This window comes from Astyanax mexicanus, chromosome 22, assembly GCF_023375975.1.
Source record: "Astyanax mexicanus isolate ESR-SI-001 chromosome 22, AstMex3_surface, whole genome shotgun sequence".
NCBI lineage: Eukaryota > Metazoa > Chordata > Actinopteri > Characiformes > Acestrorhamphidae > Astyanax > Astyanax mexicanus.
In genome coordinates, this window is record NC_064429.1 from 27,859,421 (window position 1) to 27,882,413 (window position 22,993).

The following is a 22,993-nucleotide window of genomic DNA, read 5'->3' on the forward strand; positions in this document are numbered from 1 at the left end:
GCAGCAGTGCGCCCAGCATCACTTGGGCCTTTACCAGCGCACAACAAGTACATTAGCAAGTATTGCTTTAAAATATTGGCCATATCAGCCGATACCGTAATTATTAATGGTTTTATAGAGTCTAATAAACATGATATTCCTAGAAAGTGTTACCACAGGGCATCGTGTATTCTAGTAAGTCTGGTCAAATTGTTGAATTTTCGGTGCATCCCTAGTTTATGTTGCCTTATAAATGCATTTCTAATGTGATTATTAATGCTTTCATAGAGTCAAATAGACAGGATATTCCTAGAAAGTGTTACCACAGGGCATCGTGTATTCTAGTAAGTTTGGTTAAATAGTTGAAATTTTGGTGCATCACAATGTCACATTATAAATGCATTGTAATGTAATTATTAGTGGTTTTATAGAGTCTAATAGACATTATGTTCCTAGAAAGTGTTACCTTACCACAAGGCATCATGTATTCTAGTAAGTCTGGTTAAATAGTTGAATTTCCGGTGTATCCGTAGTTTATGTCACATTATAAATTCATTGTAACGTGATTATATATGGTTTCATAGACATATTTCTAGATATTCCTAGAAAGTGCTACCACAGGGCATCATGTGTTCTAGTAAGTCTGGTTAAATAGTTGAATTTCCAATGCATCCCTAGTTTGATATTCATCCCTAAACATGATATTCCTAAAAAGTGTTACCACAGGGCATCATGTATTCTAGTAAGCCTGGTTAAATAGTTGAATTTTTGGTGCATCCCTAGTTTATGTCACATTATAAATGCATTGTAAGATAGACATGATATTCCTAGAAAGTGTTACCACAGGGCATCATGTACTCTAGTAAGCCTGGTTAAATAGTTGAATTTTTATTGCATCCCTAGTTTATGTCACATTATAAATGCATTGTAAGATAGACATGATATTCCTAGAAAGTGTTACCACAGGGCATCATGTATTCTAGTAAGTCTGGTTAAATAGTTGAATTTTTGGTGCATCCCTAGTTTATGTTACCTTATAAATAGATTGTAATGTGTTAATAAATGGTTTCATAGAGTCTAATAGACATGATATTCCTAGAAAGTGTTACCACAGGGCATCATGTATTCAATTCTACAGGGCATCATATATTCTAGTCTGGTTAAATAGTAACTGGCTTAGGGATGTCAGTTCAAGCTTGCGAACAGTTGAACCAAATGTGTGTGTGTGTGTGTGTGTACAGGTGTGTGTGTACAGGGGGGAAACAGGGGCAATGTAAAGGCCAGACAGTCACTTACCAGTGTGACTGTATTGCTGATGAGGCAGAAACTCTCCGCTATAAACTACTCCAAAAATACTGGGGACATCCATTGTGCCGAGGCAGCAGACAGCCCGACCGTCCCACTGCTGTGCTGGAGCGCTCATGAGCTCCCGTTACACACACACACACACACACACTCACGCATGCTCCTGCACACACATACTACGCATAATTAGTGCCATTGATGGTCTCCGGCACCAGGCGGCTCTCCAGTGTCACCTAGCGTCGCACTGCCGTCACCCCACGCTCGCCCGGGTTCAGGGGGTTCACAGTGATTGTGAGCGGTCTGTAGGCTTACGGGTAATCTGCATGCTGCTTGCAATTGTCACTGGAATTGAATAAGTCAGAGTGACTGGATCCTTTTAGGCCTTAAACTTCATGTTTATGGAGTCGGACATGTATGGTCTACGCAATTTGGATATTTAAGTGTTTATTCTGAATCTTTGGCTTTAAAACGCACCGCAAGTATTTGGACGGCCTTAGTTGCACGACCGCTTTAACATTGCTTTCTCAAACAGATACTTGGAGAACAGTGGAGAACAATTCTCCTCTTCAGATCCAATTCTTGGGACATGATCCGAAGATCCGAAGCTCGTAGCCTAGATTTTACAGTTTACATTATATTGTATTCAATGTTTTTTCATAAACTCTATTGCGTTTTATCCCATGACTTTTGTCACATCCCATGAAAGCTTAAGAACATTGCACTGATCTGAGGGATATGTGATTATGGGGTCTTCTTTATTGAATGTGGATGCAATGATTTTGAACAAGTCAGTTTTCTATTCACATGGACAATTTTAGACAAATGCAGCCAGTCACGATCATTATCACCCTCCATGCTGCCCACTGTGGGTGGTAAGGACACTGTGGATTGATGGATGTACAGATAAAGGTGTATCCCAGTATATTATCATATATTTATGATAATAAGATCTCATTAAGCAGTATTTCTATTAGTTCAGTTAAATATATGAAATATGTCATTTTAATCCAAACTGAGGCTAACAGTTTGACTGTTTATTTGTATATTTAGGCATTCTTAAACGTCATGTTTATGGAGTCGGACATTTATGGTCTACGCAATTTGGATATTTAAGTGTTTATTCCGAATCTTTGGCTTTAAAACGCACCGCAAGTATTTGGACGGCCTTAGTTGCACGACCGCTTTAACATTGCTATCTCAAACAGATACTTGGAGAACAGTGGAGAACAATTCTCCTCTTCAGATCCAATTCTTAGCACATGAGACGAAAGTCCAAAGACCAGAAATCCCATTTTAGAGTCTACATTTACTATATACAGGCCTGGGAAGAATTAAGAGACTACTTCAGTTTCTCTGATTTTGCTATTTATCGGTATAAGTTTGAATAAAATTAACATTGTTGTTTTATTCTATAAACTACAGACAACATTTCTCCCAAATTCCAAATAAAAATATTGTCATTTAGAGCATTTACTTGCAGAAAATGAGAAATGGCTGAAATAACAAAAAAGATGCAGAGCTTTCAGACCTCAAATAATGCAAAGAAAACAGTAAGTTCATATTCATAAAGATTTAAGAGTTTAGAAATCAATATTTGGTGGAATAACCCTGGTTTTAATCATAGTTTTCATGCATCTTGGCATGTTCTCCTCCACCAGTCTTACACACTGCTTTTGCATAACTTTATGCCAAAAAATTAAGCAGTTCAGTTTGGTTAGATGCTTGTGATCATCTATCTTCCTTTTGATTATATTCCAGAGGTTTTTTAATTTGGTAAAATCAAAGAAACTTTTTTCTGGAGCTGTATGAATAGATATTATACAGGTAATAGACGTATATGGACAGTCTTTGTTACTCTAGATACTTTTATACTTGGAGAACATTGAAAAACTCAGAATGTAGGTCTTGTTGTTTTTGTGCCCTCTGTCCCCTCCTTTCATTCTTTCATTTTGCTGCTTTTCTTTATGGTCTGGAGCGGGTGTCTGACCTTGCCAGGGTTCTGCCTAATTGTGAGCCTCCAGATGGTCTAAATTACATTTTGATAGAGAAATGCAGACTGGCCCACCTCCATCATTACTGACGTTCCGTTTGCTCTCCTTCAGGTACCGAGTTTATAATTCACTTTGAACGTGTGCTCTAATGTAGAAAATTACATGTTTTTTTTCCTCTTTTCCCTCTTCTGGAGGTCGTCTAATTAAACCCAGAAGTTAAACCTCAACTGGTGCAGGCTACTGATCCTGAAGCCTTTCGTAAACATAGATATTCACATTTAGATACAACTCTGGAAAAAAAATAAGAGACCACTTAATGATGACGTTTTTTTAGTTGATTTTACCAAATTGAAAACCTCTGGAATATAATCAAGAGGAAGATGGATGATCACAAGCCATCAAACCAAACTGAACTGCTTAAATTTTTGCACCAGAAGTGACATAAAGTTATCCAAAAGCAGTGTGTAAAACTGGTGGAGGAGAACATGCCAATATGCAGGAAAACCAGGATTATTCCACCAAATATTGATTTCTGAACTCTTAAAACTTTATGAATATGAACTTGTTTTCTTTGCATTATTTAAGGTCAGAAAGCTCTGCATCTTTTTTGTTATTTCAGCCATTTCTCATTTTCTACAAATAAATGCTCTAAATGACAATATTTTTAGAAATGTTGTCTGTGGTTTTTAGATTAAAACAACAATGTTCGTTTTACTCAAACATATACCCATAAATAGCAAATATAAAGCAACAAAAAATTAGTTTAAAATGATTCTATGTACTGTATTGCACTGTGTTATGCACTGGGCTCCTTTTACAAGAACACTGAGGTGTCCATTTAAAAAAACAACGCGTTGATTTGTGTTGCTGGTTTGCTGTAGGCGTGCTAGTGGGCACGGGTCCATTGTGAGCGGGAAACTCATTCAAACATGAATGCTCGTAAGTAAAACCTGCTAGCGGTTACTGTTCTTCCTCACCGAAAAGCAAGCAAAAATACAAGGTACCCCTTTTCCCAGCAGCAAGTGTGTGTTTCTGCTTGTAAAACCATTACACACTACAGGGAAATAAAAACAATATCTATGCATCTATGTTTTAGGGTGTTTAGAGGTGAGAAAGGTGTGATTCCTATTCACTATTCATAATCAAGCACTAAAACAACATATAGAAGATGCTGTAATCAATATATCATTTAATATTGGGATTACTTAAGAAGAGAGGTCTAGCCATGAACCCACTAACATACTGTACATAAACCTGATATTTTCATTCATGCTATATATGATTGTTCCAGTTGTAAGAACTGTAAAAAGATGTTACAAAAATACAGCTCTGGAAAATAATAAGAGACCATTTAAAAATTAGATTAGTTTCTTTGATTTTACTGAATTGAAAATCTCTGGAATATAATCATGAGGAAGATGGATGATCACAAGCCCTCAAACCAAGCTGACCTGCTTGAATTTTTGCACCAGGAGTAAAGGCATAAACTTATCCAAAAAGCAGTGTGTAAGACTCGTGGAGGAGAGCATGATGCCAAGATGCATGAAAACTGTGATTAAAACCAGGGTTATTCCACCAAATATTGATTTCTGAACTCTTAATACTTTATTTGAGGTTTGAAATCTCTGCATCTTTTTTTTTTTTTGCTATTTCAGCCATTTCTAATTTTCTGCAAATTTCTGCATATTTTTGTTTGGAATTTGAGAGAAATGTTGTCTGTAGTTTATACAATAAAGAAACAATGTTAATTTTACTCAAACATAAACCTATAAATAGCAAAATCAGATAAACTTATTCAGAAACTGAAGTGGTCTCTTAATTTTTTTCCAGAGCTGTAACTTAACTTAAAATTTAATATTATATAATATATACCTTTCAACAGGCAAATTTTAAAAATATTTTTAAAAGTATGTTGTCGTCTATTGTCCATCACACATTGTTCTAAATGAAATCAATGGGAAGATTATGTGTGATCATGATGTATAGTATATCAAGGTGCTCCCAAGGATGTGAATGTAGCGTTCTAATGCTGTCTGTGCATGTGTGTGTGTGTGTGTGTGTGTTGGTTTTCTCAGAGCTGTCAGTCGAAGGTGTTTGACCTGTCTGATGGAGTCTCTCAAGACGCCTGGTTTCCATGTGAGGAAGCGCAGATGCTGAGCCGGACCCACCACTACTGGCTGAAGGTGAGGCGTGGTGTCCTGAGAAACTGAGTTGTTACAGAACCTAACCAATTAATAATAACTTAAAAAACAAAGTAATACTTTCATAATGTCTATGTTTGTATAGTTTTCTGTTTATTATCACAATATACTTTTACTGAGCATATAGTAGGTGTCATCATTGCTTAGAGAAAGCTGACTTTCTCTATATATATATAATCTGCTTTTCCTGTTTAAATGGACAAATTGCCCCATATTTGGAATATAATCCATGGAACTGGAACTAGTATTGTGTCTCCATTACTTTGCCATGTCCTGTTTTTTTATTATTGACTCCTGTATGGAATATGGACGTGATTTCTAATAGATCCACTTGTCTTTCCACTGTAATGATAATAATAATAATAATAAGGTACCACTTTAAAATAAGACTACCTTTATAAAGGGTTTATAAATGGTTTATAATTAGTTTATTAATGGTTACTAATCAGGTTGTAAATGCCTTAAAAATAATTAATAATCAGTTATAACACATACATAGAACGGGCAACAATATAGAAGGCTGTGGGTTCACTATTTGGCAAACAACAAGTCATTGTTGCCATTTCTACGTATGTGTTATAACTGATTATTAATGATTTTTAAGGCATTTACAACCTAATTAGTAACCATTTATAAACTAATTGGAAACCATTTATAAACCCTTTATAAAGGTAGTCTTATTTTAAAGTGGTACCAATAATAATAATAATAATAATAATAATAATAATAATAATAATAATAATAATAATTGCCTTAATTTTATGTTATTTGAAGGGAACAAAACAAGCACTGCTTAAAAAGGTCTGGCTGAGGCAACAAATGAAAAACACTTTTTAAATAAGAAAATGAAAACAAAAAAAATATTTAAAACCTCAATATATTTAATTGCACATAGATGCACATAAACAGTACATAATTCATTATTCTATCTAAAAGCTAGTTTAGTTTAAACATGTTAAAACATTTTATTACTCTTATTAATCACTGGTATTGCATCCTAAAAATGACTCCATCTTCAGGTAGAATAGTAAACCTTGAAATTCTTCCCCATCATTTTATTTTATTTTATGGAGGCTTGTCTTATGACATTATGCTTAAAAATAACGTAAAAATGCATGTAATGAAATTTCCAAAAAAGTGTTTTGTTGCCTGAGGACATCATTATGCCATAGAGGGTTAATTAATTTAAAAAAGCTGTTAAACTAATACTCTAACACTGTTGTTGCTGAATTCAACCAATCAAGTCCTCACATCAATGCTACAAAATCTAATAGATGCAGTTATAACTCTGTTATAAAGCAGGATAAACTTTTTTAAACTCTTATATATATATATATCATTTTAGAAGGAACTAATAAAGAATGAATAACCAGGCTTCCCACACAATGTTTTTATATAATGTACTTTTTTAAAAGCTAATTTTGTTAAATCCTTTTTTACATTTCACACAGAAATTGTTGACATAAGCCTTTATAAGTATTAATGTACAGGAATTGTAGTTCTATTTAGTTTTGTGTAGTTTTCTTTTGAATAAAGCAAGATAAACTATTTTTAATACGATTGAGTTAGGAAGGAACAATGAACAATGACCAGGTGTCCCATTACATTTGTCCATATAAAGAATGTACCTGTTTAAATAACTCAAACACTCTTGTTACTAAATTTCCACCAATCAAATTCTCACAGCAATGCAAAATGCAAAATCTAATAGGAAGCCTTCCCTGACAGTAGATACAGTCATAACTTTGTTATAAAGCAGAATATACTTTTAGTATATTTGATTTTAGAAGAAGCTGATAATGAATGAATAAGCAAGCATCCCACATTTTTTCCCATATAATGTTTTTTTTTTTTTTTAAAGCTGATTATTTTTTATTTTTCTTACATTTCATCCATAAATTGTTGGAATAAGCCTTCATAATATTTATGTAGGTTTGAGTCAATTGTCTTGTTGCCATGCTAATGCTTCCATAACAGTGATAGGAGTAAAGTGATGGGAGTTGTAGTTTTATTTAGTTTTATGTAGTTTTCTTTTGGAATAAAGCAAGATAAAGCAAGATAAACAGGTGTCTCACTCATTGGCTGTTTAATTTACCTCCATCAGGCGTACTACGCTCACCCTATGGTGGCTGCTGCAGTCATCATCCACCTTGCCGCAGACGGAACCGCCTACAGTGACCAGACCCAGGCCAATGTCACCGTGCAGCTGGTGGACACCAAGGAGCAGATCCACAACCTCGGTCCGTCCATCATTTATTCTATTATTAAATCCTGTATAATTTATTTTTGATCATACATGTCATTTTTATTAAGCTGTTTAATCTGTACTGATGGAATGGTTTTCAGGCGAATGGCGTCTGAGTTGCCGGAACAATCCGCTGGTGATCCCAGTGAGTCATGACCTGAGCATGGCCTTCTACAGGACCCAGGCCATCGTGGTCAGCTTCCGCTCGTCTCTAGTGGCTATCTCAGGCGTGGGTCTGCGCTCTTTTCAGTACTTTGATCCGATCACCATCAGCGGCTGCCAGAGTAATGAGATCTACAACCCCATGGGACAAAGGTGAGATATCTACTGAGATCTGAACTAGAGGACCTGTGAGTCAAATCTCACTTCTGCTCAAAAGAAAAAAAGAAATTGATACCTCCCTTTACCTTGTTGTGTTAATGGGTACTGTTGTTTGTTGGAATGTCACTCACACATACACTGTACATATAACTGTTTTAAATATAAGCTCAGTGTTTAGTTAAGCTGAGAAAAGCTTCAGAGAAAAATCTATTCAACAATAAAACTACAAAGGCAAAGTTTGTGAACAAACTATAAGTTGGTTATAAAGGCTGCTAAGGATGTTCCAAAACGCTATTAATAACGTTCAGAATATGGCAAATATTTTGAATATCCAAAAACATTTGTGAAAATGGTGGTATGAAAAAATTTCAGCTAATAGAGCTCACTAAATGTTGGAGTCTAAAAACATTTGGCTAAATGTTGGAGTCTAAAAACATTTGACTAAATGTTGGAGTCTAAAAATGTTTGGCTAAATGCTGGAATGTCAATAATTTAACCTGTGTTCCTAAACTTTTTGCTAAATGCTGGAATCCAAAAACATTTGGCTAAATGTTGGAGTCTAAAATTATTTGGCTAAATGTTGGAGTCTATAAATGTTTGGCTAAATTGTAGAGTCCAAAAATGTTGGAGTCCAAAAACATTTGGCTAAATTTTGAAGTCTAAAAATGTTTGGCTAAATGCTGGAATGTCAATACTTTAACCAAATATTCAGTGTTCCTAAACTTTTGGCTAAATGCTGGAATCCAAAACATTTGGCTAAATGTTTGGATAACCAAGCAATTTTGTCTAAACTATTGCATGCCACTTTTTTGACTGATTTATAAATATCCAAAAACTTTTAAACCTTTGATCAAATTTGTACAATCATTTTATGAGAACACACAGTGTTTAAAAACTCCAGCAGCACTGCTGCTGTACCTGACCAACCACAAACAAGAAGAAACAGGAAGGTGGTGTTATTATTATATTATTAACCTGTTATAATATTATCTAATAATAATAATAATAATAATCTAATAGCTAATATTATCTCTTCTAATATTATCTCCTCTCTCTTAGTTGTGTGCACTACTCGTGCGATGCCATTGACTGCCAGAAGCCTCTGGTGCACAACGCAGTGATGAAGTGCAGCAGCCCGGGCTATTTTAACGGCGTGCGCTGCACCGTCACCTGCAACCGAGGATACACGCTGAAAATCCACCGGGACGATGACATCATCAAAACACAGGTGCTTTACTCTCACTCATAACACCACTACAGTGTTTTATCACTAGGGACAGTGTGTTTGTATGTGTGTGTATATGTGTGTGTGTGTGTGAGACTCTTTTCACCTACTTAAAAAATATAAAAAGTTTTTTTTTATATATATAAAGTCATAATATAGAGTCGTTTCGGGCGGAATTCGCACAGTAGTGCACAGGCACGCACGCACACGCGCACAAGACGCTACACCTACGCCACAATACTCGTGTCCTCGTGCTCCGGGTGCTTATGGAGCGAGCAGCTGTAAAGTTTTATGGCTCTCGTAGGTTGGGTGAAGCGAGCTGTCAGAAAGGGAAGCACAGCACTCCCCGCGGCTGGCGCTGGAGCTGGCGCTGGAGCCGGCGCTGGGGCTGGCGCTGGGGCTGGCGGGTTCAGAGCCGCTGCCGCTGTTGCTGCCACTGCTGCTGTTGCTGCTGCTGCTGCTGCTGCTGCTGGCTTCTCCTTAATTTTATGTCTTTCTTCCTAAACCACTTTGTTTAAGGGGCCTGAAACCATGGGAACAGTCCATGTGGCTCAAATAAAAACAAGGTTTTCCTTTCAGGGAGCGAGAAGAAGAAGAAGACGAAGGAGGAGGTGGAGGAGGAGGAGGGTGGTGGTAGTGGTGAAGGGGGATGTACAGGATAAGCCAGAGTGATTTTTCATAGCATCTACGCATCTCCTCGTCCTCCTCCCTGAGTTGAAGCCTTTTGAACGTTTTTTACTCATTTCCTGTTTTTATTACTCTTTAAAATTAAAGGTGCTTTAAATGACATTTTAACAAAAGTAGATATGAGGTTACCACTTACAAATAAGACTACCTTTATAAAGCGTTTATAAATGGTTTACAATTAGTTCATTAATGGCTACTAATTAGGTTGTAAATGCCTTAAAAATCATAAATAATCAGTTATAACACATACGTAGAAAGGGCAACAATGACTTGTTGTTTGCCAAATAGTGAACCCACAGCCATCTATATTGTTGCCCTTTCTAGTTATGTGTTATAACTGATTATTAATGATTTTTAAGGCATTTACAATCTAATTAACCCTATAAACCCTTTATAAAGGTTGTCTTATTTTAAAGTGGTACCGAGATGAGTGTATGAGTGTGCAGAACATGGGCATTGAAACATGTGATGTTGCCTCAGTAAGAAAGGTAAGAGACATGTAAAGTACTCATCCTTGACAGGGTTGCCAGGTCCAGGAAAAAAACATCCAGCAAAAAGTAATTCTGGTGATTTCTGGTTACACTGTGATTTCTCTCTCTCTCTCCTTTTCACAATATCCTCTCTTATGTCGTTATGTTCTCCTACTTCTTATTGTCGTAATCAATCTTTAAAGGACGTAACATCCAAGACAACACCCACTTTTTTTTTTTGCTTTGCGGTATTTTAGCCCAAAAGAACCCCTGGATTTTCACCCACAACTGTATTTTTAAACAAGCCCAATTTGGAGGGAAAACCGCGAACCTGGCAACTCTTATTCTCGATGTTGATGTGTATTCAGGACTGTTTTAAGGCAAAATGAATATAGTTTATCCAGTCTAAATGATCACCCATTTAGCTACTACTCAGCTGTATATCTTCCTTCACTAGTGATCCCCCAACACCAGGAAGGTGTAGACTAGCACATGCCTCCTCTGACACATGTGAAGTCAGCCAGCGCCTCTTTTCAAATTTGCAGAGTATTATCAAAGCGCAGTGACTCTGATACATGGTTCTGATACATCAGCTCACAGATGCCTCGTGCTGATCGACATCACCCTAGAAGTGATTAAGAAAGAGAGAGCCACCCAGAGAGAGCAAGGCCAATTGTGCTCTCTCATGGCTCCTGCAGCTGAGGGCAAGCTGCATGACTGGGATTCGAACCAGCGATCTCCTGATCATAGTGGCAGCGCTTTAGACAGTCATTCTGGTCATTCTGTCCAGACATAAATGTTCATTTTGGATTTTGAATCCCTACTATTTACTATTTATTACCCCACACCTCCACACAAACAGCTGACAGCTGCAGCCACTGTTGATGAAATCAGCAACTGTTCTGATCTTACATTAAATCTGCAAGCTCTGAGCACACGGTCCAGCCCTGCTCATTCACAAAAGCTCAGTCTTTTTCCGGCTGTGTGTAGGACAGGGTTCCTCTGCGGGTTCCCGCACCTGCTGTTTTGGTTCTGGCTAAAAAAAACCCTAAACACAAACCGGCAGAAGCAACACAGCGGCCGTCTGTAAATAGTGTAGAGAGAGAGCGTGGTGTAAAAACAGGGTTTCAGTGTGCTCCGCGAGCTCCAGGGCTGTACTGTATGTAGGTGTTTGGGCTGGACGCTGCCAGAGACCACAGTCCGCTCAGAACAGTTTGGCTCCCGTACAGCAGCTATTACGCATTTGGAGAGAGAAAGGCAGCAGACAGATTTTCTCGGCTTTTTGGGAGGCCTTGGTTTATATAACAGTGGGGCTTTGGGGGCCAGCACTGGGGGGCTGCAGGGGCCCTTACGGGGGTAGATGTCTGGTCTGGTTATGTAAGGTGAGAGAGTTTTCGTAAAAAAGCGCGCAGCTTCTGCTACAGTAACGATTCTTTAAATGTTCTTTAAATATGATGAGCCAAAAAAAAGAGTTTTTTAAAGAGTTTGTTGGAGAGACGCCAATGAGGAACCAGTTGTGGTTCTCTTAAAAATGTGCAAATGATGGTTTTCACTTTTCAATAAGGAGTTCTAGTGTATAAAAGAACACACTTGAAGAGTGGAGTGTGTGTAGAGTAGTGTGTGGTTCTATATTATGTAGATGTTTTGTGTTTTTTTCTATTCCAAGAACCATGTTCAACCCAAGGACCAATGGGGAATACTAATTTATGATAAAAAATATATATAAATGTCTTGATTTAGTTTACTTTTGTTCAGTTTAGTCATTTTGGTGCATTTCTATTTTTTTACTAAATATATTTTTGCTGCTTTTCTTCTGATATTGAAACATCCCCAAATGACAGAAATGACTTAAAAATTAATTCAACAAATCTTGCCGTCCAACGTTTGCACAGCTTTGTGTTTAATAAATGTGTGTATTTTCTTTTCTTTATTATGAAGACAACAATGAGTCGCCAAATTAAACAAATCTGCAAAAAAACATATTTAGCATTCTGGTTTTGTATTCAACCTTTAACCAGATGTAAAATTTTGTTCTGTTTAAATTTTTTGGTAAATATATATTTTTTGCTTTTCTGCTGAAATTGAAATATACCCAATTTATCCAACACTTGCACAACTTTGTTTCAGATTTTTTAAAATATATTTTTTGCAGTTTTTAAATTTGTTTTAAATAAGACAATACATGTATACTAATTTATAGAGGCAAAATTAATAAAATATTTAGACACATTATTCTAGTATTAGCCAGATGCTAATTTGTTCTTATTTTTTATTTTAGATATAAAATCCATTTTGGGTCAAGCCTATTTTTGTTTTGTAAATATATTTTTACAGCTTTTTTCCTGATATTTAAGTTATAATACACGGGAGGAAGTGTTAAAATGTAATATTGGCACTACTGTGGTTGTAGGCACGAACCTCAGCCAATCACATTGCGGGTCGGAACTAACTGTGGTAAACATACCAAAAATCTTTGTTGATTTTGTGTGAAGCGATATTTAGATATATTATCTTGCCATTGGCCAGATGTTAAATTTAGCCTATTTTTTTTTTTATTATTTCATCATAAGACATAAATTTTAGTGCAATCCTAATTTTTTGCTATATAAATATAATTTTTTTCTCGGGTAATAAAACATACAGTAAATAACTTTTGACTATAACAAGGCAACAATGCTGGCCTTTGACTTTTGCACAGCTTTGTATTTAGATCATGTGCCCTGAGCCTGACCCCACCTGCAGGAACTCCCTCACCCCCGTCAGCGGTCGCGGGTGGAGAAGTGCGGGCAGGAGCTGGAGGAGAGAAGGAGCGAGGGAGTGCGATGGTCTGACGGATGACGTCAATACGAGGGTGCCCGTGGGTTTGCGTTGTAAGGGAAAGTGCTGATCCCAGCACAGCAATTACTGCTTATCCGCCGTCTCCAGAGAGCACTAACGTCTGCCTCTGAAAGATCTCAGTCAGTGAGAAATTAGCCATTTCACCATTAACCTCTTACTCTAATGGAGCTCGAGATGTTCCAAAATTCCACACACACACAAAAAAAACGAACAGCAGAACAGAGGAGGGCGAGACGGAGCGCTGTCTGCGTGAAGAGAGAGAGAGGGGCAGGGCCCGAGGCTTTCCTCTATTCCTCTAATTCTTCTTCTTCTTCTTCTTCTTCTTCTTCTTCTTCTTCTTCTTCTTCTTCTTTTTCTGTCCTGCTCACACGGCTGGCGGTTGGGTGGCACATCACAAGGGGCGCAGTGTCTTCTGCGGCCTCCGCGTCCTGGCTGTGCACCGCTTGTTTTTGCCAGGGTGTTATTGAAAGCAGAGCATGTCCTGAAATCACCATTAGACAAACAACAACATTGCAGCCGGCCAGAAAGGCAAATGGGGTGCTGGAGGTTTACTTAGCTTTTTCTTCCTCTGTTTTTTACACTGTGTGAGTGTGTGTGTTTTTGTGTGTGAGTGTGTTTTTGTGTGTCTTTTCACACCTGCAGTTTAAGACCTTGTACTTGCGTGTAATTGCATGCATGCATGTGCCTTTGTGCACAGGTATTTATTTATTATTTCGTGCATGTGCACGCCTTTACGTGCGTGAGCCTTTGTGTGTCTGCTATTGTGCATGGTAGTGCGTGTGCCTTTGTACTGTGTGTGTGCGTGCATATGCATGTAATTGCATGTGTTTTTGTGCGTGTGCATGCTTATGCATGTACAGTATGTGCATGTGCCTTTATTTCTACGTGTGTCTTTATGCACAGATACCCATGTTTGCACATGTGCATAATGTATATGTATGTTTATGTCTGTAAGTCTTTGTGCGTGTCTTCGCTAATGCATTTTTGTGCATGTGCATTTGTGCGTGTGCTTGCTAATACATCTACTTGCGTATGCCTTTGTGCGTGTGCTTGCTGATGCATTTTAAACATGTGCTTTTGCGTGTGTGCTTGCTAATGCATGTATGTGCAATGGTGTTTGTGCATGTGCTTTTTTGCATCTATGTGCATATGCCATTGTTTGTGTGCATGCATTTATGCGTGTGCCTTTTTTTTTACTGTACATGCCCATGCTTGTGTGCATGTTTGTGCATAGTGCGTGTCTTTGTCCATATTCAGCCCATGTTGAGGTTCATGTTTTTGCATGTTCACTCTTGTACTGTATGTGCGTGAGCCTTCATTCATGCATGTGCATTTGAAGATGCATGTGCATGCTTGTACGTCCATGCCATTGTCAGTGGAGATGTTCAGCTCAGATTTGTATGTTTATGCGTTTGCATGCATGCATGTTTGTGCATATTGTGTGCGTGCATGCCTCGTATGCGTGTACGTATGTGCGTGTGCATGCGCACACGTGAAAACAGAGCGGGAAGGCTCTGGGTGGGGTGCAGAAGAAGGGAAGAGGCAGAGGGGGCATCTGTGTTGAATTAGGCACAGTAGTCAGTGGTAGTTAAATTCTCAGAGGAGGAGGAATCAGAAGCTGTAAATTTTTAAAAGAAGGAAACTCCTTGCACGCAGACACCCCCGTTCCACACACACACACACACACACACCTCTCCCCAGCCGCCCCCACCCAGATGGGATGCCAGTTCCCTGTTTCTGACGAGCGACTCGCGAGCCGTTCCTCTGTGTGTGAGGAGAGAGAGGGAGGAGGCAGCAGTGACAGCCTGTTGAGCAGCTCGTTCTAATTCTAGATGCTTCTGTTTGTACATGAGTGTTATTGTGTGTGTATGTATATTTGTGTGTATGTGTCTGTGTGTATTTGTGTGAGAGAGAATTGCAAAATCCTGTCTGCTACATAAACAGCTCTCGTTGTGCGTCTCCTGCCGGACCGCGGCTGTTTGTGTTTGTTTTTGGTTCTGCTGTTCTCCAGCGCTCGGCTCGTTTGGTTAATAGATGCTGTGGTCGACCAGAGCAGCCTTATAAAGCAGGAGTATGGACCCGCTGTTTGGCTCTGAAACAGGGACAGTCCAGATCAGAATTCCGAGGCAGACTCCAGGTTGGAATTCGGTGGTAGACTCCAAGTCAGAATTCCAAAAGCAAACTCCAAATTTGAATTCAAAACTCAGTCTGCGAGTCAGACTCCAATGCAGAGTTCCAAAGCAGACTTTGAGTTAAAATCCCGAGCTCCTGGTCAGAATTCCATGGCAGACCCGGAGCTAGAATTCCAAATCAGACTCCCAATTTAAATTTTAAGTTAGTCTGCGAGTCAGAAATCCGAGGTGGACTCCAAAGCAGAATTCCAAGGTAGACTTTGAGTCAAAACTCAGATCAGAATTCCAAATCAGACTTATTATAGTCTATGAGTCAGAATTCCGAGGTGGACTCCCACCATGAATCTAGCTTGGAATTTTGACTTTCCACCTCAGAATTCCGACTTGAAATTTTGACTTGGAAACTGCTTCATAATTTTGACCTGAAATCCAGCTCAGAATTTTTACTCTGATTCCACCTTGGAATTCCGTTTTGGAGGACACCTCAGATAACAGTTCCAGAGCCCTATCAGACTGTGAGTCCAAATTCCAAGGCAGATTCCGAGGCAGTTGAAATTCTGAGAAAGACTCTGGGACATCTACTCATTCATTGGTTCTTCTGAAATAAAGGGTTTAAAAAAATCTTTCTGCTTTTCGGAAATTTGGCCAAATCAGTCTAATCCATTCTAAATGGAAATATCATGATGTAGTAGCATATTTTGGGAATGCTATAATGTTTATTAAAGTTGCCAGATTTACCATTTCTTCTCAACGTCTTTGTCAGTTGTTTTGACAAAATACAGGAAAAATAACGGAAAAAATGGAATGTTTTTCGTTCCGCAAATCAGGAGAGTACACACAACAATAACTTTCCTTCAAATTCAGATCATAATAAAACTATAATCTTTTCCTACTTACCAACACAGATGTGGTATTGATGTTTAGAAAGTTTAGAATCTGCTTCAACAGAATTTCTTTCATTTGTTTTTTTGGTGGTGTTTGAAGTTATGAATGAGAAATTTATGAAGTTATGGAGAGTGATTTTGTTAATGGTCACGTTTGTTAATCATCACCAGTCTGGAGATGTCAAGTTTTTATTGGTTATTGCTGTTTTCAGCCCTCAGACTTTATAGCTGCAGATTCCTGACAGAAGCTTTTTTTTTTTGGATGGGTTTTGGAGGAGGAACCCTGACGCTGTCCTGTCAGCTCATGGCGGCTTTATTTATTAGCGGTGATTGTTTGTGTCTAAGTTGTGGCAGCGTGCTAATGTTCAGCAGACATGAATGGGCGGACTCTTTCTGCCAAGTCATTGTATTATGAGCGTGTTATTGGCCCCATGTTATGATGACGGGGCACAAAACTGCTGCAGGTTTGTTTGTTCTTTCAAAAATCCGGCCGAAAAATATGAAGCGCCCGCGCTCTTTTCCCGCTCCCGGCGAGCTGTTTTCAATAAGAGGCCTTGGCCGAGAGAAAGAAGAGGCAGGGAAAGAACGAGGGCAAGATTTCGAACGGCGTCTGGATTGCATTTCAACTGTTTCCTGCTGTTTTGTTCAGTTTTAGGTGCTGGTATATTTCCTGAGAGGGTACAGAACATTAGATAAGCGTTGGATTCCACAGCCCCGCTGCATTCCAGCCTGCCTTAAATCTGCCATTTCTAAAAGCGAGAGAGAGAGAAAGAAAGAAAGAAAGAAAGAAAGAAAGAAAGAAAGAAAGAAAGACAGAGAGAGAGAAAGAGACTGTGGCCAAGAAAACAACAGAAAAAAAATTGCAGTTCCCCCCACTGTTTAGTTTAGTGGATGTGAGTAAAAGAACATTTGCCACAATAATCTACACCTCGCCAGCAAAAACTCCCCGTATCCACAGAAACTGGTTCAGGCAACATCCTTGACATCTCTCTATTTTTTTTTACAGCCTGCATTTTGGCGCTTGTCATAAACAAATTAAGAGATCTGTGGAGGAGAGCATGTTTTATTCCGTGTTTCATTGAAACAGCCCGGCCCCCGAGCGCACACGCGGCCCTCGGCCAAGCCTCCGAGGATGGTTCATGTTATACTAGACTTTCTGCCTAATGCCTGATACCACACCAAACAATGGGACGACCACATGAAGACCGCATGTTAAAACCCGGGACGCTCGCAGTCGTTTCACTGGCTTAAAGTCTCAAACTTGCCATCTTGGACCAAATTTACGATCATTTTTTATGCCTCTCCTCGAGCAACTGTTTAAAGATTCATTGACAGTTTGCTTTATGTGTTGCTTTTACAGTAACTACTGACTGGCTGCTGAACAATGACTCTCTCTCTCTCTCTCTCTCTCTCTTTTTACTCTCTCCTTCTCTCTCTCTCTCACTCTGACTGGCTTGTCCAGCACTTTCACTCTGCACACAGTACCCTGAAGTAGTTCTGAATGATTCTGAGTTGAGTTGTGATTTTTGTTTCTCGGAAAATGTAATCTGTTTTCTGCACTTTTTGGAACTTCTGGAACATTTCTAACTATAATATTTTAGTAGTGTTTATCCATTTGTTCTCGCAGTTGATAAGTTCACTGTTTGGTCATGTATGGTAGCATAAATCAAAAAAAGCTTTCCAAACTTCAATTTTTATTTTTATCAGTGTAAATTTAGAAAATGCTAAATAAAAACGTACTTTTATAGAGCCTGTTTCAAACTGTTTGGCACTTTCCGTACACTTCACCCCAGCTGCTATTAGCCATTCTTTTTGTAGGTTACTTAGTGTCATCTTGCAGATGCTGACTGATATTTGAATAAGTTGAAGTTGATGGTCAACCTCCAGACCTGAAACCCATTCAAAACCTCTGGAATGTAATCAAGAGGAAGTTGCATGGTAATAAGCCATAGATAAAACAAAAGCTGAACAGCTTTGAATTTTAACACCAGGGGTGGCAGGATGTCACCCAAAAGCAGTGTGCAAGACTGGTGGAGTGCTTGCCAAAACACATGAAAGCTGGGATTAAAAATCAGGAAGTAAAATCTTAAAACTTTGGTATTGTTGTTTCTAAATGAATATGAATTTATTTTCTTCATAATATTTAAAAGCACATTTCTAGTTTTCAGCAAATAAATGCTCTACACTCTAAAAACTGATTTTGTGTTTACCGGTCAGTGCAACTCAATAAAATGAGTTCAGAAAACTTTAACCTGAAAACTTAAAAATGCTTGCTGAGCCAATTAAAAAAATTGATTTTAACCAACTTTTAGTTTACTACACATGTGTCAAGGCTCTTTTATCAACATTGGTTTATACAGCTTTTCTATAGGCTCCTGGCACCATATTTTTGCATATTGGGTGTGGCCTCCCCCTCCCCCTTACCATCTTTGTGTTGTCTGTTGCCCAAAGCTACCTTATCCTAGGCATACATTAATATAATGTAATATATGTGTTGGTTGCCAGGTCTCAGTTTTTGGAGGCTGTATGAGCAAGTTATCTAAATTTGAGTTACTAGTGCTCATAGCATGCTGGTTTGGATCTGCAGAGCTCACTTTTGGGCTGCTGTAGTATTATGCTATCTGTATTGGTAGCTCTATAAAAATATGCTACAAATGTGTTGTGTGTGTATGTATATATATATATATATATATATATGTGTGTGTGTGTGTGTATTTTTTTAGTAAACTTTTAGAAAAAAATGTTTTAAGCCCACATTACTTTAAAAAACTGTTGAGTTAATTAAACTATTGTTGTGTGAACAAAACTCAATTAAGTTGAATAAACATAACTGAATCACATCACAGCTTTGGCTCAGTTAAGTTGAATAAACTTAAAATTGTGTATCTTTTCAACTTGACTGAGTTAAGTTCAGCCAGTTTTTTTTTTTTCAGTGTAAATGACAATATTTTTATTTGGAATTTGGGAGAAATGGTGTCAGAGAAAGAGAAAGAGAGAAAGAGAGAAAGAGAAAGAGAGAAAGAGAGAGAGAGAGAGAGAGAGAGAGAGAGGCAGTGGGCTGTGTGTCTGGACTGAACTCGTGCAGCAGCTCTGATGATGAGGCTGGGCTGATGTCTTTACAGGCGTTCCACACTCCTGAAATGACTTATTAAATCAGCTGAAATGACCCCTGACTCCTGCTGCCTTTGCTCCTGACAGCTTTATACGCTGTACCCACGCCATTTATTATCTGCAGTCCACGTCGCAGTGACCGCCGGGCCCCCTCAAATCCACTCAGCTCCCCTCAGCTCCCCTCGCACCCAGAGATCCATCACAGACACAATAACTTTTTATTGAGGAAGAGTTTTTTCCTCATTTTTCTCCCTGTTTTATTTTTTCCTCTGTTTCATTCCGGGCATCTTCCCCGTGCTGCTCCTGTGTGCTGATAGATCCTAGATCTCCTGATACCACACAAAACAGAAACTCCTCTTATAAGATTAGTTTTAGAGCGATACTTTGTGTTTGGAGACAGAAGTGATGCTTTATGTTAATCTGTGGTCATTCCCCTCGCAGTCGGACTCCACCGCGACCCTGACCTGCGCAGACGGGAAGTGGAACAAGCAGGTGTCCTGCGAGCCGGTGGACTGCGGCCGACCCGACAAGTACCACGTGCACCCCGCCGTCTTCCAATTCGCCGAGGGCACCACCTACGGCAAGAGGTGCACTTTCCAGTGCCGGCAGCCGGCGCAGCTCATAGGTGGGTGCAGCACAGCAGGTCACGGACAGAAAGATCATGAGAAGTTGGAGAAGATGAGTAAGATGACTGTAAATGTCAAATTTGCTTGGTTTTCTATATAATCTAAAAAATAAAGCCTAAGGTCCACAAAAAATAAGTTTGCAATAGACTTTCTGAGCCATGTTAACTACTCATATGCTGTAAGCCTGGATAAGTTGAATTGGTTGCCTCAAAAAAGTTAAGTAATGGGTAATGAAAACTTAAGTTAGCATAACTTAGAAAATCAAGTTATTACAACTAAAGGGGAAGTTGATTTAATTTTTTATTTTTGTTATACTGTAAGACCAGATAAGTTGAGTTTAAGGCAACCAGTTTGCTCAAACTGTTTAAGTAATGGGAAATAAAAATTTGAGTTAACACAAATTAAATCATCTAGTTACTACAACTAAAGGGGAAGTTGATTTATTTCTAAGGTGGAATCTAAGTGGAATCACTACACACTGATGGTGAGCGTCTGTCAGAAACTGTTGGACACACCCAATATGCAAATAGATTGCAAAAGAAGCCAATGGAAAAGAAGCTGTTAATGGCAACAGACTAAACTCAGTTATTATAAGTTGGTTTAACTCAAAGATCTCAGTTTGAATGTTCAGTATATGTGCCCACAAATGTTGAAATAACTCACAATAGTTGAGTATTGTTTAAAAATATTCAATTTTATGTAAAACGGACTTAAATCATATGAGTTAAAACAACGTCTGGGTTTACAGTGTAGAGTTATGTTGATAAAGTATATTTTAGGTAATTAGTTTTTCAGTTATAGTAGAAAACATTTTTGAATAGCATGAACTTAATAACAGCACAAAAAACATATACATGTATATATATATATATATATATATATATATATATATATATATATATATATATATATATATATATATATATATATATATATTAAATAAACTAAATTCCTCAAGCCCACAATACTTGAAAAAGTTGAGTTAACTAAACTCTTGTTGTGTGAACAAAACTCAAAACTCAGATTCAAATTATCATGTAGCTTTGACTCAGTTAAGTTGAATAAACTAAAAATTGTATATATTTACAACTTAACTGAGTCAAATCAAAATTATGACTGAGTAAATCAAGCCAATATATATATTTTTAGTTTACTGTTGTTATATGTATTATTATCATACAGATTTCCTCTAGCGTACCCAGGTTTACCTAGTTTGATCTCTCCTATAGGCACTAACAATGTTCTGACGTGTATGGAGGACGGGATGTGGTCATTTCCTGAGGCTCTCTGTGAGCTGCGGTGTCCTGCACCTCCACCTGTCCCCAACGCCATCCTGCAGACCAAGCGCTGCAACGCCACTGGCCTCAAGGTGGGCTCCTTCTGCAAATACAAGTGCAAGCCTGGATACCACGTCCCGAGTGCAGATAAGCCTAAGAGGTGGGTAACTTTTTATTCTTTATTCTTAAAAGACTCCTTGGCAGTTATTGGTACATGGCTAGATTGGTTTGGATAAATAAATAAAATTATCATTTAAAAAGTGCTTTTTTATGTTTACTTTGGTTAGCTTTTGTCTGAAATTAAAGTTTGTTTGATAATCTGAAAAATATCAGTATGACAAAAAAGCAAAAAGAAAACAAATCTGTAAGGAGGCAGAAAGATTTATATATATATATATATATATATATATATATATATATATGTATATATATATATATATATATATATATATATATATATATATATATATATGTATATATATATATATATATATATATATATATATGTATATATATATATATATATATATATATATATATATATATATATATATATATATATATACATATATATATATATATATATATATATATATATATATATATATATATATATATATATGCTATTATTAAGTATCAAGACACCTTTATTATTAAATTCAGTTGCTCTGAGGGCAGTCAACAATCAGTTGCTGCAGTTGCTACAGTGTAAAACACAGGGGTTGGACAATGAAACTGAAACGCCTGTCATTGTAGTGTGGGAGGTTTCATGGCTAAATTGGAGCAGCCTGGTGGCCAATCTTCATTAATTGCACATTGCACCAGTAAGAGCAGAGTGTGAAGGTTCAATTAGCAGGGTAAGTAAATATCGCAATGCACACAACATTATGGGTGACATACCAGAGTTCAAAAGAGGACAAATTGTTGGTGCACGTCTTACTGGCGCATCTGTGACCAAGACAGCAAGTCTTTGTGATGTATCAAGAGCCACGGTATCCAGGGTAATGTCAGCATACCACCAAGAAGGACCAACCACATCCAACAGGATTAACTGTGGACGCTGTAAGAGGAAGCTGTCTGAAAGGGATGTTCGGGTGCTAACCCGGATTGTATCCAAAAAAAAACATAAATTCACGGCTGATCAAATCACGGCAGAATTCAATGTGCACCTCAACTCTCCTGTTTCCACCAGAACTGTCCCTCACCACAATAAATTATTGTGGTCTAAAACCAGGTGTTTCAGTTTCATTGTTCGACCCCTGTACATTTACCTCCCAGACTCCCATGTGTATTAAAAGTAATATATTTACTATTTATTATTGAATATCTGAATGAATAAATATGCTTAAAACAATAAACAGCAGTAGTGTCGAATTATTCTTATATTCTGATATCTATATGTATAATGTTATTATATATTCTGTATCTTTCTCCGCAGACGAGCGTTCACCAGGCAGTGTACGGAAGACGGAAGCTGGCAGCCGGGTGTGTGTGTGCCTGTGATGTGTGAGCCGCCACCGCCGGTCTTCCACGGCAGCTACCAGTGCACCCACGGCTTCCAGTTCAACAGCGAATGCTGGCTGAGCTGCCCCGGGGGCAACCACACGGTGAGAGCTCACAGCCACTGCAAGAACGTCTGTCCCCTTTCCTCCCTCCATCCCTCCCTCCATCCATCCTTCCTCCATCCTTTCCTCCTTCCAT

The 22,993-nt window shown here is 38.1% G+C and overlaps 1 protein-coding gene across 1 annotated transcript in view; it reads left to right on the plus strand.

Annotated features, from left to right (window-relative positions):
• pappab (pregnancy-associated plasma protein A, pappalysin 1b) overlaps positions 1-22,993 on the plus strand; it is a 136,459-nt gene that overhangs the window by 82,039 nt on the left and 31,427 nt on the right. Inside the window, exons 11-17 of the mRNA XM_049470697.1 lie at positions 5,351-5,458; positions 7,581-7,716; positions 7,823-8,036; positions 9,102-9,270; positions 19,831-20,014; positions 21,245-21,452; positions 22,731-22,899. Of these exons, the coding sequence (XP_049326654.1) occupies positions 5,351-5,458; positions 7,581-7,716; positions 7,823-8,036; positions 9,102-9,270; positions 19,831-20,014; positions 21,245-21,452; positions 22,731-22,899 (1,188 nt within the window). The remainder of the gene's footprint in view (positions 1-5,350; positions 5,459-7,580; positions 7,717-7,822; positions 8,037-9,101; positions 9,271-19,830; positions 20,015-21,244; positions 21,453-22,730; positions 22,900-22,993) is intronic.